The sequence below is a fragment of the Rattus rattus genome, chromosome 3, assembly GCF_011064425.1.
Source record: "Rattus rattus isolate New Zealand chromosome 3, Rrattus_CSIRO_v1, whole genome shotgun sequence".
Lineage (NCBI taxonomy): Eukaryota > Metazoa > Chordata > Mammalia > Rodentia > Muridae > Rattus > Rattus rattus.
Window position 1 is genome coordinate 20,690,007 of NC_046156.1, and position 27,194 is coordinate 20,717,200.

At 46.0% G+C, this 27,194-nt stretch overlaps 2 protein-coding genes across 3 annotated transcripts in view; one reads left to right on the forward strand and one right to left on the reverse strand.

Moving 5' to 3' along the window:
• Metap1 (methionyl aminopeptidase 1) overlaps window positions 1-10,804 on the forward strand; it is a 35,000-nt gene extending 24,196 nt beyond the window's left edge. The window contains exons 8-11 of the mRNA XM_032897255.1: window positions 578-709; window positions 2,668-2,811; window positions 7,266-7,331; window positions 9,241-10,804. Coding sequence (XP_032753146.1) covers window positions 578-709; window positions 2,668-2,811; window positions 7,266-7,331; window positions 9,241-9,398 — 500 coding nt within the window. The 3' untranslated portion in view covers window positions 9,399-10,804. The remainder of the gene's footprint in view (window positions 1-577; window positions 710-2,667; window positions 2,812-7,265; window positions 7,332-9,240) is intronic.
• Window positions 10,805-14,317: 3,513 nt separating this feature from the next.
• On the reverse strand, window positions 14,318-26,678 carry Adh5 (alcohol dehydrogenase 5 (class III), chi polypeptide). 2 transcript variants are annotated; one of them, XM_032897258.1, is made up of 9 exons: window positions 26,561-26,678; window positions 24,463-24,564; window positions 22,584-22,725; window positions 21,864-21,951; window positions 18,587-18,806; window positions 18,209-18,469; window positions 15,841-15,976; window positions 15,230-15,368; window positions 14,318-14,582 (listed from the first exon to the last, which is right to left on the reverse strand). In XM_032897258.1, the coding sequence occupies exons 1-9, from the start codon at window positions 26,570-26,572 to the stop codon at window positions 14,558-14,560; spliced, it is 1,125 nt and encodes a 374-aa protein (XP_032753149.1). In that variant the 5' UTR covers window positions 26,573-26,678; the 3' UTR covers window positions 14,318-14,557. The 2 variants fall into 2 exon arrangements, with proteins under 2 accessions (XP_032753149.1, XP_032753150.1); XM_032897259.1 differs by lacking the exons at window positions 21,864-21,951; window positions 22,584-22,725; window positions 24,463-24,564; window positions 26,561-26,678 and adding an exon at window positions 21,141-21,239.
• Window positions 26,679-27,194: the final 516 nt, after the last annotated feature.

Consider the following 27,194-nt stretch of genomic DNA (forward strand, 5'->3'; position numbering starts at 1 on the left):
ATGAATTGTCTACTCTGCAGGGTCACATGGTGCCTGAAATCTGTGATGTAAGGATACTTATTTAGTGTGTTCTCTAGATAGATAACGGAGTTTATTGTAGTGAGACCGTGTAATGCAGTGGTTTCTTTAAGCCTAGGGTGAAGATGGATGGTACTTACAGGTGGGTGAAAGACAAATGGGGCTTTAAAGATAAACTAGAACAACGTGAACTTATTCTTGTGTTCCAGGTGGAGGAAGAGTGAGCTGAAGATAAGTGGAAATGTTTTCTGTTTAATCATCAGTTCAGTGTCACTAACTGGGTTATTACTCTGAACTGCTGTCTTCTATGTAATGTCCTCTGCCACAATGGACCTCATTACTAGCATAAGGCCCTCATCTGCTTTGCACTGCGTGGCCATATTCCTGTTCTCTACAGTTAGTTTCTTGAGTTGAATCTCCACTGAGGGCTTTCTCTTAGGCAGCTACACTCACTGGTGACTTAGAGAATGCAGATGGAACTGTCCCTAGGTCACATGAAGATGTTCTGCTTGGTGAGAATACAAATGAACATGGGCTCTCTCTGCCTTCTCCTCCCCAGTGGACATCACTCTCTATCGGAACGGCTATCACGGGGATCTAAACGAGACCTTTTTCGTTGGCGATGTGGATGAAGGAGCACGGAAACTCGTTCAGACTACATATGAATGCCTGATGCAAGCCGTGGACGCAGGTCAGCCCAGCATGGCCGGCACTGGTGCTGCATGGCGGTGGGCCAGGTGCCCCAGTGTTCAGCGCTCATCAGTGACCTGGCCTTAGACTTCACTTCATTTCTCATAGGGAAAACAGGACAGGGACTGGGAGGCTGGGGACGGGCGAGCCTTCTTTTTTTTTTTTTTTTTTTTTTTTTTTTTTTGGTTCTTTTTTTTGGGAGCTGGGGACCTAACCCAGGGCCTTGCACTTCCTAGGCAAGTGCTCTACCACTGAGCTAAATCCCCAACCCCGGGCGAGCCTTCTTTATGCCTCTTCTGTTCTTTGCACGGCTCTTTGCTGCAGGCTCCTTAGTACTTTAGGGTCTGTCTCTCTCTCTGTACTCTTCTTTAAGCTGTGTACAGGGTCGGAGCGCTCAGTCTCTCTTTTTTCTTTACTTTTATCTCATGTGCACTGGTGTTTTACCTGCGCGTATCTGTGTGAGGGTGGCGGGTTCTCTGGAACTGGAGTTGCAGTCGTGAGTTGGGTGCTGGGAATCAAACCTGGGACTTCTGGAGGAGTAGCCAATGCTCTTCATCACTGAGCCATCTGTCCAGCTGTACCTCCTTTAAAACACTGTTTAAAATTAGACCTATATATGTGTGAACATGGGCGTATAAGCCACTGTAAGCCTGTGGGTGTCGGAGGACAACCTGTGAGTTCCTTCCTGTCACTTGGGCTCTGGGTTTGGACCTCAGGTCCCGAGGCTTGGCAGCAAGGGCTCCTGTCCAGTGGGGAGGCTCTGAGGGCCTTGTGCTCGCCTCGGCTCATCATCGCTGCCCTTTTCTTACCGAGTTCCCTTGGTTCATAGGCATCAGGACCGTTTAATGTTATTTTGGACATTGGTGGTTTCCTGCTATTGCAGTACTGCATATAAGTGCGTAGTCTCAGGCTTAGTCTGTATGACTGTCTTGGCCTTTTTTTGTTTGGGGGATGGCAGAACAGGGCTCATGGTGAGGCTACTGATAAAAGGATAGTTGGGAGTAATTTTCCAGAAAGTTCCACGGCCTTTGAAATTTTATATTTGTTGTGTTATCCTTCTCACCACACACTAAAACTCTGTCCTGTCATCAGCAGAGTATTGAATAGAGTGGGGTTCTTTGACCAAGGCATGGTTAAGTCTAATAACATTGGTCCTTTCGATTGGTTTCAGTGTACTGCTTGAGATATAAGAAATGATGAAGCTTTTACTGAGTCTTTAAAGGCTACATGGGTTCAAGTAAAGATGATAAGTACTTGTGTGGGGAAGTTACCTTCCCCCAAGTCTAGTCACTATTGATTACTTAGAAACTTTAGAATTTAGGTGATATTATAAGAACTTTAATGTTATTATTTATTTTATTTATTCAGTTTTCCACTATTTTTTAGGTTTTTAACTAAATAATTTGTTCAGCAATGTTGACTAAAATATCCCTGTGGCTGGTTCCTCAGACATTTAATTATATTATTAATTACATGGGGAGGATTTGTATCCTGTAGGGGAAGTTTTACTGAACCCTCTGGATGAAGTAGCTTAGTAAGCTGAGGAAGAGAGGAGGGTGTGGAGGAAGGGAGTCCTCTCTCTGCCTTCCTGTCCTCATCTGCTAGTGAGCCGTTCCTTCGCTGGCCTTAGAGCCCGCCTGTGGGATTCCAGCATACATTGAAAACCAGTTGTTCTTGGACCTCTCGTTGGTAGACGGTCATAATTGGACTAGCTGAGCGATAGTGTTTGTTCTTAGAGAAAACAAAGGGTGCTTGCCTTGGCCCTATGGTGTTCTCTTTTTTTTTGCGTTAAAGAATGTTTTCCTGATTTTGAGTCAGCTTTGTCATTTACTGGCCATCTGGACTTCCCTGGGCCTTCATCGTAGAGTGAGGCATGAAGGAATAGTGTTAACCAAGATCCTCGCCACAAGGAAACCAACCGCTCTGCCCTTCCTCACAGCTCTTTCCTTTTCCTTCCAGTGAAGCCTGGCGTCCGATACAGAGAACTGGGAAACATCATTCAGAAACACGCCCAGGCAAATGGATTCTCAGTTGTTCGAAGCTATTGTGGACATGGGATCCACAAACTTTTCCATACAGCCCCCAACGTACCACACTATGCCAGTGAGTGCTGTCCTAATGCTGGTTATTTCTATTTATGAACAAATACTCAAGTATGAGTCAGGGTCTTTTACTTGGTATTCACTGAAGTAATGTGTAAGCTGTGAGTATACCCTTTTCCTCCCGATGTTACCTGCTCAAACACAAGCTGAGTCTGTCTCGCATGACAGTCTAAAGTGGGTGGTCTTCACCTCATCTCCTCAGGTCACCCTGGGATTATCTCCTAGTAGAGGGAGAGTAAGTATGTCAGGAGAGGAGGTGCTTAGACTTTTAGTCCGCCATCTTGGGGTTGGCATAAATCACCTGTATTTGTTTCTACTTGGAGAACTTCAGTGTTAGTTATGTCGGGCTGCGGGGGACGTAAATAGGAGGTACACTCCAGTTGAGTACACCTTGAGAAATATAAATTGATTTTGGCAGTCAGTGTAGTTGTCATGTGAGTGTCCTATTTCTGAGGTGAAATCAGTTGATCTTACTTGGTTTGCTGGGAGCTGTTTGTGTATTACTTACTGGTTTAATAAAGGAGAATAAGGTATTTATTTCCTGTTGAGAGTGGTGTAGAAGAAAATCACAGGAAGTCTAAGACATTGCGTTCCAGCCATTTGCAGGCATGTGTCTGTTCTCAGTGTTACAGGAGTATATGCAGTTACACACATAATTCCTGTGTCTCAGAACTTCTGTGAGAACACTCAGTAATGTCTTTGTGTTGAGTTTCTCATCCTGCAGTAGTAGGGTATGATGACATCCAGGGATTGTTAGCGATTGAATTGATACCTGGGAGCACTTAGAATTTGGCCTGACATTTGTGACCTGGGTGTGGAATGACAGTGACGGTGATACATGTTTGGTCCTCACATTTCTATTGCATATTTTTTATTTACATTTCAATATTTTATTTATTTATTATATATGAGTACACTGTAGCTGCCTTCAGACACACCAGAAGAGGGCATCAGATATCATTACAGATGGTTGTGAGCCACCATGTGGTTGCTGGGATTTGAACTCAGGACCTCTGGAAGAGCAGTCGGTGCTCTTAACCACTGAGCCATCTCTCCAGCCCTGTCCTCACATTTCTAAACCATCACTCTCAGCGTTGCCTGTTATCCCAGTGTCGAGTTGAGCGAGGACTGTGCCTGCTGGTCAGGCAGCACCTCTGAGCTGCATCTCCAGTGTCTTTCAGCGCCTTGTCAAAGCATATGACAGGCTCATGTAGACACTGAGCCATTGCTCAGAATTAGGCAGTCCAAGGAACAAATGCCAGGGCTGACCTATGGGACCAGTTTTTTCTCCTGAGTTTAATGCTTCCCACAGTGAGGACTGAGTCCTGGGCATTAACTGAAGCATGTGGCTGCAGGAATGAGAGAGCAGTGCAGCGGAGGAGCACTGTAGACTCCGAGTTGGGACCCAAGCCAGACTTGGCTGGAGGTTGCTTGAGGACTAGGAACAGGCAGTGTGAGAAAGAAAAGGTGGGCAGGGAGGACGCTTTAGAGCTGGTTTGGGAGATGCTCTCTTAGCTGTGACACCACAGTCGAAACTTGGAACACACAGCAGATGTGACTGTTCACCTGGGGTCTGAGGAAGCTAGGGAAGAGAGCGAAAGGTGGAAAGGATGGCCTAATTGGGAAGCAGAAGAGGACTGGCACGGGAGGGGGCAGAGAGTCTAGAGGGCTGAGTATAATCAGAGTGCATCCTATAGAGGTGTGGTACTGTCATGAAGTGAGATAGGAAAATGTTCACAGACACACATGCAAATATGAATGCCACGAAGCTGTAGTTTGGGAAGACTGAATTGGCAAAGGGGTCTGGGTTGTCTTAGAGTGGAAACCATTGCATATAACTGGTCTCGTGGGCAGTGATACTGTGACCAGCTGTATCCTAGGTGCATGAAGACGGAGAATGAGAGGAGACCCCTGGCCAAAGCTGGAGTGTTGCTGTGGTGCAGCAGGCAGGGTATCCAGTCGGCGCTCACTTGTTGACCACGTCATTGCATGAGCATTGGAAATAACTAGCAACTGTGCATGTTAAATGCTGAAGTAACCTGAGTGCCCATTCTGTTCTCAATACTGAAGTACGGAGACTACAGAGAGGGAATGAAATTGTCTTTCCAAGTACAGGGGCAACAAGCTGTTTTAAGTCTGGATTAGTGAGGCTGAAGACAGTGACGTTTGTGGGAGTGGGGGTCCATAGTGGTGATGCAGCTGAGACACCTTGGATGTTAACACGTTTACATAACTATACACAAGGAAGGAGGCCTGGAGAATGGCTTCCTGGCTGAGAGCACTGGCTGCTCCTCCAGAGAACCCAGCTTGTCTCCCAGCGCCCACATGGCAGTTATTACTGTGTGAAGCTCCAGGTGTGATTCCAAATCACCATGGTAGAAATTGGGGTGACAGCGCCCTGCATTTGCATGTGCACTGAAGCTGCTGTAGAGAGGTAGAAGACACGAGCTTTTGATTTTTCGTTTTTTAAAGACAGGGTCTTTCTGTGTAGCCCTGACTGTCTGGAACTCACTAGACCAGGCTGGCCTTCAACTCGCAGAGCTCCTCCTGCCTTTGCCTCCCAGGTCCGGGGTTATAGATGCTTGCGCTATTCTCGGCTCACCCTCAGGTAACCTGTGTTTGTCGAGTGAGTTGTTATCAAAACTGGAACTTTGATTCAACATTCTTTGACGTGAATAGTGAAACAGCGGGACCGGAGTGGAGTTTCTACCTTAGCTATGCTGTAGCAGCAGTCTGAGGTGCAGAGTACTGTCACCCATTAGTAGCTGTGTTAAACGCACTCAGTGGGGTTTAACCTGGTATCCTTTGGAGCCCATTCTACTTCATATATCCTAATACTTAAAGTTATGTAAGTTATTGAGATCCACAGTACTCGCTGTCTTAGTTTTGAGTTTTGCAGTGTCCTTTACATCGAAAGTCCAGCTCTGCTGGTGTAGACAGCACAGCTGCAGGTCCCTTCACGTAGGTCCCTTTTCTGTGACCACCACACAGGAGTTCTTTTTTTTTTTTTTTTTTTTTTTAAAGATTTATTCATTTATTATATATAAGTACACTGTAGCTGTCTTCAGATACACCAGAAGAGGGCATCGGATCTCTTTACAGATGGTTGTGAGCCACCATGTGGTTGCTGGGAATTGAACTCATGACCTCTGAAAGAGCAGTCGGGTGCTCTTAACCGCTGAGCCATCTCTCCAGCCCCACACAGGAGTTCTTAACATTTTGCTTTGATAAACCAACCAATTCCTTGTAAATCAGAAGTCGTAGGCCATTTTGAGAGAAAGTTCATATTATTATAAAATCTAATTTTTACAAGTTATAAAATATATTATAAATTATAAAATTAATTATAAAACACCAATTTTTAGAGTTCTTAATTGATTTATGCTTCCAGGGCTTGACATGAGTTTAAATACAAGATTTAGAGTTCTCAATGAGTGTACTTTTGCAAGCGCAAGGCAGTGGAGCAGCAAGGCTCCTGTCCCCTAGGAAGGGCTAGAATGGGGGCGTGTGGGTGAGCTTCCCTCACACCGAGACAGTAGCCTTTGCCCCTGAGCTGGAGCAAGTACAGGTTATGTTTGTACCATGTGTTCCTGCTGCTGGGAAACCTCCCGTGGGGAGAGTCCTGTGCTTGCCCTCTGGTGGCCAGCTGGGCAAGTGTGTATGTAGCTGGTAACGTCAGCATTTTTTCATACTTTAAAAATTTAAATTTAAGCCAGTGGTCCATATTTGTCAGGGTCTTCCAAAAAAACTGTTTCTAGTTTTACATTCTGGCTTTGGAAATGGAGCAGGACTGGACACGTCTCATGGTGGCCCTGAAAAATACAGTTTGTGAACTTGGACAAAGGCCAAAGTAAATTCAGTTTGTTTTCAGATAGAAACAAATGTCTCCTCATTATTTAAACAAATCGCCTGCTATGCACAGTTTTACTTCCATTTTGATTAAAGATTGCTTACAAACCTTTGTTTCTATAATCCATGCTCCATTACACAAACACACTCCCCTTCCCGAAGAGGTGACAGGTGTCCAGTGTATGATACAAAGCACTCATCCTTCCGTCCATAAGTGGACGGGTGGGTGATGGGTTGTGTGCTTCTGTTTGACAACCGATAGCACCTCCAACATGCCCACCCGGGTGCTGGGAATTAAGGTGCACTCCCACACCCAGCACTGGGGCCTTCTCCAATCTGTATTAGCACAGAATAGGGTCGTGTATGTTAATTAGTGATGGTGATTGTTGCTGAGGCCTGTGACCATCCCTGTATTTTACTGGAGAAAGCATAGGCAGGCCTAGAGTAAACTGACTGCAGACGGTGGCTGTTGGTGGTGGCCTTTTTGCTGAATGAGACTGAGGCATTGAGTATTGGAGGGAATTAGTGGACACGTCAGCCCTATGTTGATTGAGTTCAGTGCCTGCTGGGTTTGCTGTCATTTGAGACATTTTCTTTTAATTTCAGAAAATAAAGCGGTTGGTGTGATGAAGTCGGGCCATGTGTTTACGATCGAGCCGATGATTTGTGAAGGTAGGTGTATGTGTTTCTAATGCTCTGTTTGTGACTTAGGGTTTACTGCTCTGAAGAGACCTCATGACCACTCTTATAAAGGAAAACATTTAATTAGGGCTGGCTTACAGGTTCAGAGGTTTAGTCCATTATTGTCATGGTGGGGAACATGGCAGACATGGGGCTGGAGAAGGAGCTGAGACTTCTACATCCATACTGGCAGGCAGCAGGAGGAGAGAGACACTGGGCTTGGCTTGAGCGTTTGAAACCCCAGAGCCCACCCCTAGTGACACTCTTCCTCCAGCAAGGCCACACCTACTTCACACCTCCTGGTAGTGCCATTCCCTGGCACCAGTCACTCCAACACATGAGTCTCTAGGGGCCATTCATATTCAAACCCCCGCACTTTGTAACATTTCTTTTCCCCTTTCAATGTTTATGTATCCAGTTTCTGCAAGTGCCCGTGTTGGATGTGGAGGTGTGGAGGTCGGTTCTCATCCACGTGTGGTCCAGCAGTCTACTTTAGGTTGTTAGGCCTGGGGTCAAGCCCCTTATCTGCTGACTCACCAAACCTTGCAACGTGTTGAATTTTAATGTATTTCTGCTTACTCATCAGATCAATAACTGGTTCAGTTTTCTTCAAAAGGCTTCATTCTTCCTATTGGCACACAATTGGTGATGTGTAGAGAATTGAACATCCTAAGCGCTTCTAGCAAGATGATAGTTTGTATATGGTCTTACCAAACGATGACTTATAGTAGCAAGATCCTACATCAAGCCTCTGTAGAAGTTCTTGCTTGATGTAGGAGGGTGAAGAGGAGACACAGTCATAGAAGTTAATTTCATTTTTGGAGAAGGTGTTAGAGGAAACAGATCCTTGAAGAGTGTACTTGCCTCGGTCACACAGTGGATTATGTGGCAAAATTTGCCAGACTGGTGAGCCATCACAGTCAACACTCAAGTCGTGTGGTTTCATGCTGCATCACAGGGAAGCACATCACAGACACACAGTCTCTGGTAGCCAGTCTCTTAGGATCCTCTGTGATGGCACAGGCTGTAATGGTGGGGGCATTTATCAGATTACAACTGGGAAATAGTTGGGCCAGTTCTTCAGTGGGTGTGGCAGGGCAGCATGTTGGTGCTGCGGGCAGCGAGTGCTGAGCCCTCTGTGGAAGCACACCCTCCAGGTGTGAGTACTTAGTGACCAGACCCAGATGTCAGCCTCACCTTCTGTTTTTCAGGAGTCCTCCACTTTGTTTTTGAAATTCGCCTCTCATTAGGACATGCCAATGGCTAGGCTGGCTGCCAACAAGCCCCGGGAGAGGTCTGTCTAACACCCAGAGCCTGCTAGCTTTTTACATGAGGCTGGGTATGAACCTCAGAGCCTCATGCTTTTAAGGACAGGGCTTTGCCAACTCAGCCATCCTCTCCTCATGTTTAGCCCTCAGAACCCTGTTTTTCTTTGCCACTGTTTCTCTGGTTCTCAGGGTTTTATAGTACAGTCTGTTGTCAGCCTCTAATTGTGTGCCGGTCAGTTATTTACAACCCAGGCGTGACTTGCGTTCACCCTGGATACTTCAGCTCATTATTCTGGAGAGTTGCCAGGTCAGAGTTTCCGCTCAGTTTTGTGGGAGGAGTTGTTATATGTTTGCTGAAAGGAATTCTCATACCTTTATTTTGGAAATGCCATCTTCACTTGATATTGAGAAATAAAAAAATTGTCAGGTTGATACACATGAGGAAATTCAGACATTGTTACTTCATTAGTGCTACAGATGGAATGAAGTTGGAAAGGCTTTGGCCAAAACGAGGCGTCAAGAGGGATCTGGATGGCGCGTTTGGCTCTCATTTCCTCTGGATGTGTACTTACCCAGCACTGTCTGTTCAGGAATGTGAGTGCAGAACTAAGCGACTGTTTTCACTTGTTCAGGTGGATGGCAGGATGAGACCTGGCCAGATGGCTGGACTGCAGTGACGAGGGACGGCAAGAGATCCGCTCAGTTTGAGCACACTCTGCTGGTCACGGACACTGGCTGTGAGATTCTCACCCGGAGACTCGATAGTGCTCGGCCTCATTTCATGTCCTAGTTTTCATTTCTCTCAAGATGCATAACATCCGAACACCATCTCGTACTGTGCATTTTATTGAAAGTACAGAAATGAAGTGTTGTTTTGTTTTTTTTTTTTTTAAATCGCTCGTTTTGTTTTGACTGTGGATGAGAGTGGACTACAGCATTGGGTGTGTGTCCTCAGGAGCAGAGAAGAATAAAGGAAACATTGCTTACTTCCTTCCGTGCCTGGCCTCACCCCCTCAGTTTTCTGTACTGTGTTTTCTTCTTTGCCCCTTGCGCACTTGACCTAAATCTGCCCGTCATTGCGTTGTCACTGCCACAGACCAGCCGCCAAGGGCCAGCTGCTGTCCAGGAGAAGGTGGAAGATGAGAAGTCTTGAAACTTTAGCAACATGTTGCTCCAGATTTTTATTATATATTGATATATATGGAAATATATATGCATACATTTTAAATTCCATACACGTGATTACTGAACACTAGATGACTGTCGGTCTGGGTTGATTCTGCTTTGACAGGATATCTGTTCTCATAAATGGATCCATAACTCGTTAGTGAGTAATTCCTAGTCAGGACCTGGTCTGCTCCCCCCACCATGCTGGTTATTTATCTTGTCTGTCTATAGGGAAGCCTGCAGTGTGGACGGTGTCAGTGAGGGAGTAGTTAAACTCACTTGGGAGGTTCTCAGACTTGTAAGGTCTGGTGTGTGGCAGCAGCTGTGGGGAGTTTTACAACGCACTGCTGCTTCAGACCTCAGTTTGGTCAGATGTGAGGGAAGAAGCCCCCTTTCTTCAGAAACTTGGGTTGTAAGGTACCCCTCTGGAGTACTCAGAGAAGAATGGGCTGTCCTGTGGCAGGTGAAGGGGAGGATTCCAAATGTCCCCAGTGGGAGCACAGTTGTGGGTGGCTGCGAGCTACCGTTTTGTAAATGACAGCAGTGAGAAAGGAACGAGTTGCAGTGCTGTAAGCACTCAGTATGCATGCTGCTACCCTGTGTGCAAATGCACCTCACCTCTGTAGTTGAGAGTCTCGTCAGAAATGACCGTGGTGCCTGGAATCTGGGCTCCTCAGTGGTTGTTCAAATACAAGTGGAGACACCAGATGATAAAGTTGTCATGAGAGTATCCTTGATTTCTGGTTGTCTCATGACTTTATTCCAGTATACTTTGATACCACTGACACATACTTCAAGACATCTTTCCCAGAGTGCCTCAGACCTTATTGCTTTAAGAGAATGATGATAATGTTTTCATGACTTTATTTTAATGATTTAGTAAAGTGATTGAATCTGGTGTGGACTTCTGGGTGTGTGTGTGTGTTTAAAGTTTTTATCAAACTGTAATATTTGTGAATGGAATGCCTTGTAATATGGATGTTAATATAATATGTAAAGGGAGATTAAACGTTTGAATGATTATCCCACCTCCTCTAGTTGCTTTTGTTGGGATTTCAGAGGGAATCGATGGGAGTGAGGCTAATTCTGTAATCTCACCTCATTGCCATTGGAGCACCTTTTCAGGTATATTGCTGTACCATAACTGCATGTCCTTCAGTCCAGCAAAGTGCCAGCACCACTGGAGATGTAGCTGTGACAGGGGAGCTTTAAGACCAAGAGTGTTTAGGGGAACATTTTATATTTTGACAGAATTGTAACGGGGGTGGGATCAGTACCATTAGAAACTAAAGCTCCAGGAACAAAATCTTGATGTAGTTTCGTGAAAAGATGGTTAGACATGCACGCAGGGATGCTTTCCTTGATTTTTAAACTTGGGCTCAAGTCTAATCTTGAATTAATATTGGATTAAAAGTATTAGATTTAGTTTACAAAACATCTACGTTCATTCTTGTACAACCCCAGTTAATGTATTAACTTACTCTTAATTAACTCTTTTTTTGTCAGGGCTGGGATTGAACTGGTGGCCTAATACTCTGTAGCGACACAGCGACACAGCGAGGTTAAGCTCTTCTTCCTTTTCCATCCAGTCCTTGCACTCCTGCAGTTATAATTTGAAAGACAAAAAACATCTCTGCCCTTTGTGTTAGTGCTTTTCTTGTTGCTATGACAACACTCAACCAAAGCAGCCTAAGGGGAGTTGTACCGTGGGCTGACAGTCTAAAGGACAAAGTGAGCCCGGTGGCAGAGCATCCACCTGCTCACGGTCACCTTGTGTCCCCAGGGAGTAGGCAGGTGATGTGGTGCTTGCCTGGCTTCTTCATTTCTTCCTTATATTCAGTTCAGGACCTTAGTTCATAGGATGGTGCAATCTACATTCAGCACAAATTTCTTTCTTCACCTCAGAACTCTGCAAACACTCCGAGGACTCCCATAAGTGTGTCTCCTAGGTGACTCCAAATCCATCGCATTCCTTCATTTTATATATTTTTTTTTGCTGTTAAGTAGTTTAGAACCCTTACACCAACATGTATAATACTCATCTCCCACATGTTTTAAATTATAGACAAGAAGGCTAGGGATTTCCTATTGCCAACTAGTGTTTTCTAACTCACTTCTGGTTTTGTTAAAATGGACAGAATCCTCTGTAAATCGGACTACAGAGAGCTTAGCAGCTCCATCACTTGCTTGATGCACAATCATGAGCGCCAGTGTTGTGATCCCAGCATCCATGTAAAAGCCACACGTCCCACACAAGCCTGTAATCCCAGCAGTAAGGGAGGTTGCTGGGGCCAGCGTAGGTAGAAAATGTTAGAATAAAAACTTAGAATAAAATGTTATTCTTGGTGGATTTTACCACCTTTGCTTCCCATGTCTATGTGCATACTTTTCCCTGACTTGGCCCTTGGGGTTAGGACCCGGTCTTTAAAAGGGCATTGTACTTTACCTGTCGCTACTTCAACCTGCATTTCTTTAAGGATATTTGTGCCAGGGGTATAACTAGTTGATAGAGTGCCTGACTAGCACACGAAGCTTTGTGATTTAAATCTCAGTAATTACCCCTGTAACTCAGTTACACAGACTTAGTTTCCTCTAAGTATCCTTCCCTGTTTGTCATGTAGCAGTAGTTGTTCTTGTTCTAGAATAACTCCCCTGTCCTTAGCGTTTTAGGAAATTAACACTTGAAAAATTGTGTCAGTAGCATATAAAAGTCTTAATTCTCATGAGGCTCCACTGAGAAATCTGGACGGAAGACTTCACAGATGGCATGCGGAAGACTTCACAGATGGCATGCCGCATTCATTATGTCCCACATGAGCTGTTGATCGCTTGGTGTCTACCCCTCCCTACTTTTCTTTAGACAGTGGACTGAGAGGAGCTACCTGGAGATAATACAGATATCACGCTTATGCAATGACTTCAGAATTCATTGATGTCCTTGTCTGCATTTGCCCGACAAGATGGTTTTCCCAACTCTAGCATTCTATTTCCATTTATTAACATTTTACGAAGAAGCACTAACGTATATTATCCCTTTATTTTCATTAGCGGACAGTCCACTGCTCCACCCTTAGCAATCCTCTCAACCCCAACTATCACTGTAGCTCATATTTTTGTTGTTTTGGTTTTAGAGACAGGGTTTCACTGTGTAGCCTGGCTGCCCTGGAACTCGCTCTACAGGCCAGGCTCAGAGTCTCAGACATACACCGGTCTCTGCCTCCCAAATGCTGGGATTAACCACCCACAACTCCCTACCCATTCGACTTTGCTTTTAAACCCACTGAGTCCAATTTATGTTGCCCAAGCACTCAGTGGAGGCCTGCCCTGGGGTATGACCCAGCTGCCATGCCATTAAATGACTTCATCTGTCAGCCACTCCCAAAGGCAGCTTCCTGTCCTCACATTCCTGTCCTCATGCGGTCTGTCCAGCCTGAGCTTGTCTTAGGCGAGTTGTCACAAACTGCTTTGAGTCTCTATGTGCAGATTCTAGGTTTTGTCTGGGAAAGTTTCCTTGCATCACCACCCTTGGCTCTTAAGTCTTCTATTCCATCTTCCAGAAAAGTCTGAGCCTTGGAGAGGTGTGATACGAGCATCTCATTTAGGCTGACCACTCGAGGGTGTGCAGAGGATCGAAAGGCATCCCCGTGTCCAGCTTTTTAAAACCTTGGGAACTCTTTTCTTGAGTAATGAGGTTCTTAGCTGTTAGTTATTCTTCCCTTCTCCACCTGACTCCCAGTAGTGAGCCCAGGATGTTGTTTTCAAGAACGTGTGAGTACATTAGCACTGTGATGATTTGAGAGACACACAGGACCAGACACCAGGGATCCTGGTTAGAACCAAGGGGACAAATTAGACCTTTGTGCCCTGATGTCACAGCCTAGCAACAGTTTATATGACAATATGACTCTGAAGCCAATTGCATTATGAAGAGCCAGGTAGGTCACCAGCAGTGAATTCAGGCCCTCACTGTTTAAACTTAAATCAGTGTATCTGAGAGCCAAGGAAAGAAAGGATAGGCCATGCATCCGAGCACTCTTTGTGATCCCAGCACGGCCTCCTATCTTGGGCTGTTGAGTAGTTGAATAGATTTAAGTGGGGGGGTAATCTGGTGCTGCAGACTGTGTGCCCCTCACTTGAACCTGCGTATGTCTAATGCATGTGCATGTTTACCTCACTCACGTGGAACTGTCAGTGTTCAGTTGATTGGGAGACCCTGCACTGTTTTGTTCTCAAAATTGTACTGAAAGAAGCCCGGTGGAGCAGGCACGGCTGCCCCGCTGGCCACTGGGCTGTCGTCAAGATGCTACTGCATGTTTACTGTCAAAACAACTCTAAATAAACTTAACAGACGTTTCCTGAATACTTAGTAGTATACATTTCTAAAAGGTATTTGCTGAGAAAGAATATTCTGATTTTGGCTTGTTAACTAAACCCATGTGGATCAATTCAAAGTCAGTCTTCATTTTGGGTTAGCACCGTTTCAAGACCCGGCTAATCATCTCTGTACTGGGCAGCCTCTAAGGAGATGGCGAGATGCTCGACTTTCACACAAACACAGAGTGTATTTTTATTACGTAAAATGCTGCATTGGTGAGCAACAATTATTTGTGTGGAGAGCTCAGAAAGGCACGGCGACCAGTTGCCTCATTCATGATTGCAGCCACGATTTTGCACCTTCCTTCTAGTGGGTCCTGATCTAAGTGGCAGTTAAGCTTGTAAATCCTGTCTGTTTCTATCCAATCACAGGAAAGAGTGCAGGATGGGCAGTACTCTCTTCAGAATTTACATCTTTAGAACAGTTCGAATGCTGTGAAGACAGAAGCGATAAGAATTAAAATTTGAAAGACGAACTACAAAGAAGTTACATTTATTCTCTGTGTGTATGTGTGTGTGTGTATGAATGTGAGTGAGCATGTATGTGTGTGTGTGTATGAATGTGAGTGAGCATGTATGTGTCTGTGTGTATGAATGTGAGTGAGCATGTTTGTGTGTGTGTATGAATGTGAGTGAGCATGTATGTATGTATGTGTGTGTGTATGAATGTGTGAGCATGTATGTATGTATGTGTGTGTGTATGAATGTGAGTGAGTGTGTGTGTGTGTGTGTATGAATGTGAGTGAGCATATGTGTGTGTGTGCCTCAATGTGAGTGAGCATGTATGTATGTGTGTGTGTGTGTGTGTGTGTGTGTGTGTGTGTGTATATGAATGTGAGTGAGCATGTATATATGTGTGTGTGTGTGTGTATGAATGTGAGTGAGCATATGTGTGTGTGTGTGTGTATGTGCACGCGCCTCAATGTGAGTGAGCATGCCTGTGGAGGTCAGGCCTCTTCTGCCATGTGGACCTAGGGATCAAACTCGGGTCATCAGGCTTGGCACCAGGCACCTCCTTCTGATCCCCCTCACGGTGATCAAATAGTGATTCTGGAACACACAGGTAAATTGAAACCTCACCTGTTTCCCGAGTGCATCAGATCAAAGGCTTTGTTAATCTGGTCGAAGGACAGATTGCCAGTCACAAATTCGTCAACTTTTATCTTTTTGGACATATATTCAGACACCAGCTTCGGGACACTCTCCACACTCTTCCAGCCTAAAAGAAACCACGTCCTTTTAAATATGACAGTTTCTAACTTCCTGGTGGCACGGAGGCAGTTAGGGATTATGGAGACATTCTAACACTGGTGCGAAGTGAAGGAGAGCCCGACACATCCTTAGCTGGGAAGGAGTAAACAGTTTAGAGTGACTGTTCTTTTCCTAAATTATAGTTACTTAATGCTTGCCTGATGGATTAGGCCTGAAGAGGCAGCTACACTGGAGGCCGAGGCAGAAAGGGTTGTCTCAACAACAAAAAAAACCAAATAAATCACAGTACTCTGTAGAGAGCACTTGTGGGTGTGTAACTGGCTGATTCTGAAAGCCTCTTCAAATCTCCCATGGAACAGTAATTCATGAGACCATAACAACACATGTCATGGTTTGTGTTAATACAACAATGTGAGACTAGATTTTAAATTACGCCAATGAAACAGGGTAGAGAGAAGTCTACGCATCCACTGAGTTACCTCCAAAGGCAGTGCCTTTCCACGTGCGTCCTGTCACCAGCTGGAACGGACGAGTGGAGATTTCTTCACCCGAAGCGGCCACACCAACCACCACACTGACACCCCAGCCTTTGTGGGCTGCCTCGAGGGCTGATCTCTGCAGGCATGGAGATAAGAGGCAATCACAGGAGCTCACAGCCTGCACTGAGCATCCCTCGTCCCCAGAACCCTAGCAGAGGAGGAGTGACACACACGCAGCCTTTCAAAGAAACGGTAACAGAAATCCAAACTTAATGTTTAATAATTTTAACTTTATTGAGTTAAAATATTTATATTTATCAAGCATCTTTAAAAACTAACCTATTAACAGAAATTGAGCAAATCTAAAGCTTTTATTTGCTTTCTATTTTAATTTACATCATATATGCACATCTAAATGAATGACTCTAGACTACTTCTCTTTTGTGAGTTATAGAAATCAGCTACACATAGACTCAAATGTCAGCCCCGAGACTAGGAGAAAATATAAGGAAAATATAGACATTAGATGGGGAGACATTTTTGGGGTAAGATCTTTTTTTTTTTTTCTTTTTTTCGGAGCTGGGGACCGAACCCAGGGCCTTGCGCTTGCTAGGCAAGTGCTCTACCACTGAGCTAAATCCCCAACCCCTTGGGGTAAGATCTTAAACAACATAGGAAGCAAAAGAAGAAATAAACAGATGGGGGCACAGCAGAGGGAAACAGTGCAGGGGCAGAGCACAGCATCTGACGATGGGCTGATACCCAGACTTTACAAGAAACTCCTAAAACCTTAACAACACAAGGCCAAGCACCCTGAGCAAGGGATAGAAAAACACATTTCTCAAAAACACACGGACAGCAAATGAATACACGAAAAACCGTTCAACATCACCAATCCAAACCACAACACATCAACTCGTTCCAGTACGAATGACGGCTGTCAGGCTGCAAAGGAACTTTCTAGAACTCTCCCTGAAAGAAGATGTAGCAGGAGTTGTCTGAGCTGTCCACCCCTCTGGCCTCAGCATGCTCATTGGCTACAGGAAATGAAAACCATTGACTGATTTTTTTGGGGGAGGGAGGAGGCTCAAACACAATGCCATCTAGGAAGGCCAATAGAGAATCTAAATGAGGGAGAAAGTTCGAACAGACTTCTCAAGCATCTGAGATTCTGATCCCAACAGAAGGGAATCTATGACAAGGGAGGGAACAGGCAAGTAAGGACGGCGCACCTGGGATTCGGGCCATGGCATGGACGATGGTTTCTGGAAGAGGAGGAAAGACAGAGAAAGGAGAGATGGGAGTGTACACCAGCTCTCAGTCACCCTGGAGAAGGTCCAAAAGAAAACAGCTCTGCAAGAATGGGACAATGTGAAGGCCACAGGTAAGAAAGGAGCTGGTGAGAGTGTTGGCTCTGGGATGCCAATGTATCCTCATCAGATAGGACGGGCATTCAGGCTGTGCGCATGGGTGCTAGGGTCATGGTGAACAGAGCAGCCTCAGACAGACTGAACTGCAATGATGGTTCAGGAGGAGATTCTCCAAGTCCATGGTGACAATGAGATATGGCTGGAAGGTAACACTGTTTGCTGAAGGAGACCAAGCACCAGGACTGGAGCCAGGGGATGCTGTTGGGTCAGAAGAGCTGGGCTGTTTCTATTTTTTACTCGATGAGAAGATGTTTATTTATGGGCACAATGTACAGCTTCCAAAAGTGAACACCCACTCTTCACAAGCAAGTCACACTCATCACCTAACATCCCAGCCATGCTGTCAGGCTGCCTGAGATGGGCAGAGGTGAACGACACGAAGACATGCCAATACACCACGAAACACGTGATAGAGACCATGTGTTTCCACATCAAGTTGAAGCTAAACTTCCTAAGGATAACTTCTCTTCCCATAAACTCTCCTTGCCTGACAGACTCTTCCCTGAGAAGGGAGCGATGAAAGGTCAGGTAGGCACAGCATTCATACACATAAATACATCTAGAAGTTTTTTAAAAGACTTCAGTGCAAGAAGCTGTCAGAAGTGACTGTAGGACACTCACTATTTAATGTTGGCAACCTGCTATTAGACCTGCTTCCTCTGCTTGAAGACCACGTCAGGATGCGTGTGCACATCCAGTTCCAAGGCTCATGCTCTCCACATGAAACTTTGCATTTCAGTAAGCATGCACTCAAAGACAAACATGTTTGAAATCCATCTTTCCCAGAACCCCTCTTCTGTCACTCCCCACTCAATAGTTTCAAGTAGCTATTTCCAGCCCCTGCTTTCCTCAGAAGCAATCCCTATCAAAGCGTTCCTCCCACAACAAAACCTTTAATTGTGAGGACACCGCACCTCAGCCCATGCACACGCACTCACCATGACCTTCACGTTACCGATACACTCAAAGGAGAAGTCCACTCCGCCATCTGTCATCTCGATGAGGACTTCCTGGATGGATTTACTGAAATCTTGGGGGTTAATACATTCGGTGGCTCCAAATTCTTTGGCTTTTGCGAATTTATCTTTATTGATGTCAATACCAATGATCCGGGACGCACCAGCCACTTTACAGCCCATGATCACCGCCAATCCAACTCCTCCCAGGCCAAAGACGGCACAGGTAGAACCAGGCTCCACCTACGATCAAAGACAGTCTGTCAGCCGCCTGCTACAGGCAGCCTCACAGGCCGGCCCTGGTGTGCCAGCAGTGTCTCACTGGACTGAATGAAGCCTGAGCCGGGGCCAGTCTCTCACCTTGGCAGTGTTCACAGCGGCCCCGTAGCCAGTTGAAATGCCACAACCGAGAAGGCAGACCTTATCCAAAGGGGCAGAAGGGTCAATTTTAGCAACAGAGATGTCTGCCACCACTGTGTACTCGGAAAATGTGCTGGTTCCCATGAAGTGAAAAATAGGCTTCCCTTTGCAGGTAAACCTGCTGGTCCCATCGGGCATCAATCCTTTCCCCTGAGTGACTCTAGAGAAGAAGAGGGAAAATGGAAGGGTAAACTCATTTCCTTAACACTGTAGAAAAAAAATAGTTTTAAGAATGATCAGCAAATACTCAGAGAAGTATACTAAGACAGAAGACTTCAACCGTCCTAACACTTCCTCATGCCGTGGTGACACCAACCGTAACACTGTTTTCATTGCCTTTCCGCCCTGTTTGCGACAGGGCGTCTTTACTACTGTGTTAGTAAGGCTGGGGGAGCAGCCGGACTGCTGGGTCTCCTCTTCCTATTTCCCTAGGGGCACCCTGGGAGCACACTTGTGGCTCTGCTGCAGGCTGATGTGCTTTCTGGGGAATCTGAACATTCCTCATCTTCTCAGTCACAACGTCCATCCTCCCTAAACACAATACCCAAGCTTATGCTCAGATGAGTAATCTAAAATACACACATGAGTAAATATATGAGTGAGGAGACAGTTCTTCCATACGCTGCTGTAGTAGTACAAAGTCATCTGTTCACAGTGGAGAGCTGTGTGTGTACATCTCACACCTTACCAGCCAATCAAATCACGGGAAACCACAAAGAGAAAGTAGCACGCACACCTGACACACTCACCTAAGGATGCAGCACTCATTTTAACAGCCGCACCTTGGTGTGACCTAGCACCCACCGATAGGCGAGTGAATAAACACGGGTATTTAGAGTGGAACAGGACAGAGCTAGGCAGAGTAGACTTGCACTCAGGCACTCAGATACTGCTCACCAGCTCACAGCTCAAGCCTCCTGATCCAACGACACAGTTCTACAGGGACGCTACCTGGACAATGGTGACCGCTGCAGGAGTCAGGTATTGACTTGGAAGAGACGTGAGGGGCACGGGGGCACTGTTAGGGACCTCTAACAATTTCTGGGGAAGGATCTATCCAGCAGGTATGTACGCATGTATACATTCACTGAGCTGCACATTTACAATCTGTGGACCATGGATGCTGTAGGGAAGTATGTTCTACTGCAATAAAAAAAGGTGACAAACAAGATCTACACGGCCTCAAAGGGTCTTCAAGTGGCTCGCCACACCTTACAACAACCACCCTTTCTGTGTCAGGGGGTTTGTTATCTCCCATAGGAGTCACACCAATCTTATGTGGTAACTTTTATTACTCTGATTTAATGGGCAATAAAATAGCTCATAAAAGGACTTCATTTCACTTTTAAAAAATGTCTTTTTTTGCAAATTTAGCTGACTGTTACAGAAAGAGAATGTATTCAGAAAAATCTGATTCCCTCTTCTGCCTGCTCTTCTTTGACTCTTTGAACAAGATCATACAGTCTGGGCTGGCTGCAAATCTGGGTTCTTTTCCTGAGCGTGGAGATTACAGGAACGGGCACCATGCCTGGTAACAAGCTTTGTTTTATATCTTGATGGCTGCTGATACGAGGCATGCTGTGAGATTTTTGGGGCTTGGTTTTCTCATCCCTGAAAAAGCAGAGCTTGGTAGCACTAACAGCAAAGCCTCTTTAAAGACAGATTTAAGAAACTCCTGGAAAATGGGCTGTATAAATCACTAGTTACTTGCTATGGTCTTATTTTTGTATGTGTATGGGTGTTTTGCATGTATGTATTAATGTATGTATGTATGTATGTTATGTATGTATGTATGTATGTTATGTATGTACACCATGTATGTGCCCGGTGTTCTGAAAGATGGCGTCAGTTCCCCTGGAGCTGGAGTTATAGAAAGTCGAGAGTTACCATGTGGGTGTTAGGAATCAAACCTGAGTTCTATGGAAGAGCAGCTTGCCTGAGTGCTTTTACCTGCTGAGTCATCTCTCTAGCACCATGAGCTCTAAGAAGAAAGAAGGCCAGAAGATGGCTCAGCAATTAAAAGCACTTACTGTGCAAGCATGAAGACCTGAGTTCAAGGCCCAGAAGTCACGTAAAACACCTGGCACGACTCTATAAGCTTGTAACCATAGTGCCAAAGGGAACGAGGAATGGAGCCAGGCTGACCCAGGGGCTTACTGGCCAGCAGAGATGAAATGGAGAGCTTCGGTTTAAGAGATTCGGTCTCAAAGGTATGGGCTGCTGAAGTGTAACTGTTTCCTCTGAGATTCAAACATTTCATTCTGCAGGAAGGTACACAATTCAAAAAGCACCAGGAAATCCCTGAAACTGGCCAGATTCATTAGGCTCCTCCCTGCCAGAGTAAGCAATAGAAGTTGAGAGTCCCCTGCAGACAAGAGAGCCAAGCTGCAAAGAAGACTCTCAGATCAGAGCAGCTGCCTAGAAGCAGCAGGAGTCAGCTGAGCTGCCTGGAGGAGGCTTAGATTAGCGTTACTTGGAAAGGACACTAACTTACTTGTTAGTTACAGTCCATGGCTCCTGAGGCACAATGTGCCTTCCAGTTCCCCAGAGCCCTATGTATTCCCTCAGGCAGTGAGGTATCCAGGCCGCTTTCTGTTTCTCTGTACACTTCCTTAGTAGTCAATAAAGCAAGGAAGCATGACGGGACAATTGACTGTAGCCATTAACCCTGTGTACCCTGTGTAGCCTGCAAACTTCATTGTCTCCTGGCAACTACAACTGTATTGATCCTCACAATTGCCATTATATTGTTTCTCATGAAGGCATAAAAAGCCTGATTGCTTTCAATAAAACTGCCACAGCTTCCGTTGTGTTGTGGACCCTCCAACTGGCGTGACTTAGTTTCTCAAAGCTGTACCAGGTGACCTTGGCCCGGTAAGTAAGTGCATGCTGGTGCGGCTGTCTTTGAGTAGTTCCGTTCCTCTAAGTAACCCTCACCCAGACTCCTGTAAACAACCCCAATAAAACTCCACCATTTCACCATGTTGGACTTTGGTGGTATCTGTACTTCAGTCTGTTGTGGGCTTCTATCTGGGATGAACAGACATAAGCTGAGTCTCCCCAGGAAAAGTTTTGTCACACAACTCAGGGAGCAGGGAGGAGATAAGCCTCACTGATGAACTGCTGTGGACTCTGCGTGTATCACAGACATGGGTGTATTAGATTTTTTTTTTTTTAAAAAGCTATAATATATTAAAAAATATAAGAAGACACTGACCTTATTTTCTGGCAAAGGTTTGTTTTAGGATTCAGACAGAACTTGCACTCTCCACACTGTGGGATGTATAGCGGAATGACGGTATCACCTGAATCAATCAAACGTGAAGTTATTATTATCCTGAATAGAGCAGGTAGGTTTAAGTCAGTAGTTCTCAACCTGGGGGTCGTGGGCCCTTGGCTCTTTTACAGGGGTTGCACAGCAATTATTTACACTACAAGTCATAATGGCGGAAAAATTAGTTATGAAGTAGTAGTGAAATAATTTTCTGGCTGGGGTAACGATAGCATCAGAACTGTGTTAAAGGGGTCACGGCATTAGGAAGGTTGAGAACCGCTGCTCTAAGTGAACACAGCAGAACTCTTACTCTTGTCAGCTGATACAACTCTGGAAAGAAGCAACCTCAAGGCTTAGAAACATTATTTACAGAGCATGGTTCAGACACTGACCAGCCATGCACAAAAAGGTAGTTTCAAAGTTTTTGATCTAAACAAAACTCGAAGTAATGGAGAATGATGGGGTATTTCAAAACCAACAATTCATTGTTGCATCTCTGAAAGGCTCCCTAACTTGCCCAAATTGGTTTTGGTAATATATTTAAAACTGTTCAAATGAAAAGCAGCCTGGAAGATCAGAGTTAAAACCAATCCAAATACTTGTTGTTGTCCCTTACAGAAACAAGCCAAGACCATCACAGGGTGGTTTACATGCCTTCCTTACCTGCCTTCAGCTTAGTAACCCCTTCGCCAACACTCTCCACAATGCCAGCGCCTTCATGTCCTAAGATCACGGGGAAACACCCCTCGGGATCAGCTCCACTCAGGGTATAGGCATCGGTGTGGCAAACGGCAGTGGCAATGATCTACCAGGATGGTAAGAGAAGAGGCATCTAAGCGTGCACACGCGGCTAGAGAGACAAGTCGGGTACAAGGCCCTGCTTCCTACTATACTGCAGATCTGTAGCTATGCTCCTTTTATAGATTCACTTCTCTAAAACTAGCATGTTTATAACCCACGGCACCTTCAGACCTGGTGGGCTTCCTGGTAGTGATGAGGACAGCGGTGCACTGATACACAAGGGGGTGGCACAGACCCTTTTCCTTTTTGGTGTGTGTGAGCGAGTAGCGGTAAAGCCTAAAGCCGGTGGCTTCGCGAGCACTGTGCCTTCAGTTGTAAAGAGGATCGGAACAGCTGGGGCCACCTCACTGCTGGCTTCCTAAGGGAATGCGATGCCTACAGAGACATCGTTTCTGAGAGATGCCTGTCTGTCTGGCCTCTGCCAAGACTCAGAGCTTTCAGTGGACCTTTAGTAGTCCTTTTGCTGACCTACATAACTTCTACTCACATAAGCCTTTCATCGCACTCTCGGGCTTCTAAAAATCGTGTCTTGGGGCTAGAAAGCTGGCTCGGTGACTGAGAGTGCTACAGCTCTGGCAGATGATGCAGTGTTTGGATCTCAGCACCCACATCAGGCAGATCACAACTCCCTGCAACTCCTCTGGCCCCCAGTGTCCTCTGCTCACCACGGGCTCCTGCATGCACGCAGAGTATATAATCTCAATCAGGCACTTAAACATATACATTAGAGAGAAAAGCAATTAAAGGAAAACCTTGTTCGTGTCTCTGCTTTTCTGCTTCTGCTCTATGTATCCATTCTTGCTGAAGCCAGCAGTTTCCCAGGGATGAAAGCTGTCATTGTACCCACACCACTCATCTTAGTTCCTAATCTAGGACGCACTGTCTTCCGAACACGAACATCAACACATAAAGTATTGTAAGGTTTCAGATTTTTAGCTCTTGGCTGAGAAGGACCTTGAAAAGCACTAGGCTTTGTGCTTTGCAATGGGAGGGACACAGGCTAGTGTGCACAGTGTGCCTAGTGTCGCACTGAAGTAAGAGACTCTTTACCTTCCAGGAGACATTTCCCCGGAATGTTAAGGAACAAGCACATGCACTGGTTATGACTTTAAAGCATTAACTCGGTGTCATAAACAAGCAGAGAGCAGAGAATAAAACCAAAGTTTTACAGACGTCAAGGCATCAAAGGTCTCTCCGGAATACTGCCTTCTTCCTCTCTCTATAACTTCTTAACCAAAGTGGAGGGTGAGGAGCGGCGGGACAAATGGATCAACAGAACCCTGGCCTTGTCCACCATGGGCAGGGCAATTTAAAGCTCCGCAGGTGAGGGGACTTCATTTGTTTACTGCTCTCGTCAATCAAGAACCTCTTTCCACTTTCCGAAGCAACACTGAAGACCGTGCCTATTCTTTGATTCTAATACAACGCCAACGCTCTTTGTGTGTTACGGGATTAGCAGAAAGGGGAGGGTCATATAGAGCCACCCTAAACCCAAACTATGAAAGTTCTATTGTGGCAATCTACTAATCCACAGGCTTGGCTTCTTAGCCCTCCCGAGAGCAAATACAAAAGGACAGAGAGGACTGCTTTGAGGGAGGGCAAGGGGGAAGACCGTGATTCTGTGGCTGGAAGGTTTCCAATGACACCGCCCTTTGGGGTTTCTCCTCTGCGGCCCTCAGGTCTACTCATCTATCCAGACACCCAACTAAGCCTTCTCCCACAATGCTTAGCTGGACGTTACCTTAATTCGAACTTCATGAGCCCGTGGAGGGGCCACTTCTATCTCCTCTATGGAGAGAGGCTTTCCGGCCTCCCAGGCGACTGCAGCCTTACACCTGATCACCTGAAGTGGGGGAAAACAGAGTAAAGTTTATTCTCCCAAAATAGTAATTACTTCACGGGCAACTCAGATATGATGAACGCTAATGCTAGTGCACCAGGCTGTGGAGATGGTTCCGTGCATAAGCTCCTGCTTGTTGCAAGCACGAGGCCCAGAGTTCAGCTCCCCAGCACAACACCTGGAGGGAGGGGCCTGCCTGTAATTTCAGCACCCAGATGGTAGAGCTCTGAGTTCAAGGGAAAGACCCCGACTTGATACATGGTGGAACAATCGAAGAGGACTTCTGATGTCGGCCTCAGATCTCTACCTGCCCGCTTGAGAACATGCAAGAACACACTCTCTGGTTTTAGGCTTTCATATAAATAATATAGTGAACAATGTATAGTTAAAGGGCCAGATATAGTGAGGTGAACTTTTAGTCCTAGCACTTGGGCATAGGCAAGTGGATCTCTGTGAGCTCCAGGAGGGCTAGATCTACATTTGAAGTTCCAGGACAGATAAGCCCTCATGGAGAGATCCTATCTCAAACCGTCCACCCCCAAATACCATCAACCACAACAAATATATATGTGTATGTACACACACATATATATTATATTCAATATATATAATTGAAGGGCTGAAGAGATGGTTCAGTGGTTATGGGCAACTACTGCTCTTACAGAGAACCCCAGGTTCAGTCCTATGCGTCCCTACTCTCACAACTTGTAATTCTAGTTCCAGAGGGCCTGTGCCGCCTTCTGGCTTCCACAAGTTCCTGCATGCATGTGGTGCACATAAACACACACAGGCGCACACACACATACATATTTTATAGCATGTGGAGGATGGCAGGTGGGGAAGAGGAGGAGGAGAAAGAGGAGGAAGGAGAGGAGGAGGAGGGAAAGGGGGAAGAAGAAGAGGAGGGGGAAGAAGAGGAAGAGGAGGAGGAGGAAAGAAAGAAAAGAAAGATGGGGTGTAGCTCAATGGTAGAGCACATGCCTTGAATGCACAAGGCCCTGGATTCGATTCCCAGCACAACAAAGGGAAAGCCAAGCAAAGAACAGCAAAATCCCACCCGGGTTTTGTCACTAGGTTTGAGAGTAATTCAAGGCATCACAAGTTTATTATTATGCATCCTAATAATCTTTTCCTTGGGATAGCTTATACATCATCACTTTAGTGCAATAATACTTCACAGTGGGAAGGATCCTAAGAAATGTCCAAGTGGGGGATGTGTAAAAATACCAGAACCATCTTTTATAACTGTGCTAATTAGTGCATTAGCTATTTGCCACGGGTAGAAAGAACACTAGAAAGAGGTAAGTGTGAGCTGAAATCGGGTATAATGTAAAAATTTGAAAGCTTCGAAGAGTGGAAGAAATCTCAATTTAAAAATACCGACATCGTGGAAATAATATTCTGAGTGTTAGGTTGGGTAAACATACCACTAGAATTAATTTTATGTGGTTCCTGGAAAGTTTACAATTCCATATGCAATTTTATATCGTGCACCTAAAGCAAGGAGCTGCCACAGCGCTTACACTCCTAACCACGGAACCAAACCTAATGAGAAATGCTGGGTTTTGATCAGTTCACTTGATGCTTATGAAATGTGTTGACAGGCTAAAGGTTGCAAGTCACTCAATGGGTTTACTGGAGATGGACTTGAAAGTCAATAACGTGATTTGAAGAAAACAGGTACACGGTTCTGCACATGGAAAGCGAAGGCCGAAGGGAGAGCCTAACTTTGCTTGGTAGATTTGAGCACCGCCTGCGCTCCAGATCTGATCCTGCAAGCGCGATCCCAGCAAGTTACTCCATCCCGTGGGACCCGCGCGGGCCTCTTCCCACCCAGCTCCCGCGGAGCAGAGCAGAAAGCAAAGCTGCTCCCCAAGTCGTGGGGTTGAAACAAAGCCTTCTTGCCCTCGCAGCGGCTGCGCTCGCCTTCCCGGGCGGGCAACGGCGGGCCACCCGGGCGCTCCCCGTCTCTGCTCAGGCCCACCGCGCGCCTCCATACCTGGTTCGCCATGTCCGCGAGTTAGGGATCGAGCGAGCGCAAAGGTACAAAAGTGTAGCGGAATCCGGGTATGGGCCCGGCGTGCGTGAGGGGAGGGGCTGAACGCCGGAGGCGTGGCTTGATGTAGGCGGGCTTACGTGGGGGCGGGAGGAGGTGTCTGTGCGTAGAGCGGGACTTGGTTGGGAGGCGGGCCTAGTGCCGGAAGGGCGGGGCTTGCGTATTTGCCTCTGTGCTCCGTTGCTGCAAAAGCTATAGTTTTTGTACAGGAGCAGCGAAGCTCTTTATTCCCCGTTGGCTTGTTTGAGTCTCTGCAAAGCATCTCTGTGGTATTTCCCTGTCTAATTTTACTGCAGCCTTTGTACGTTAGGAGTGAGAGAAGTATAAGGTGTGGTGACCGGAAAGCACGTGTAGAACAATCCAAGCTTTCGTGTGTCCCTGTCTGTGGTCCCCTTCACTTCCCGCGCGCGCGCGCGCGCGCGCGCGCACGCTCTGCTGAGCTAATGCAGACCCTTGTGGTTTGCGCGTCTGGGTCCAGGATGAGTCAACATTGCTACCCTGTACGACTTTGAAACTCCTGATAACTTGGAACACAAGAGGGAGATGTTTGCCCATCCTAGAAACTGCCCCAGCTCAG

Excerpts from the sequence above, each read along its gene's own strand:
- Adh5 (XM_032897258.1), bottom strand. Across the intron at positions 18,807-21,863 it reads AACCTTTGCCAGAAAATAAG|AGTCACTCAGGGGAAAGGAT; the intron begins GTCAGTGTCTTC and ends CTTCTTCTCTAG. Across the intron at positions 18,470-18,586 it reads CCGCTGTGAACACTGCCAAG|GTGGAGCCTGGTTCTACCTG; the intron begins GTGAGAGACTGG and ends CTTTGATCGTAG.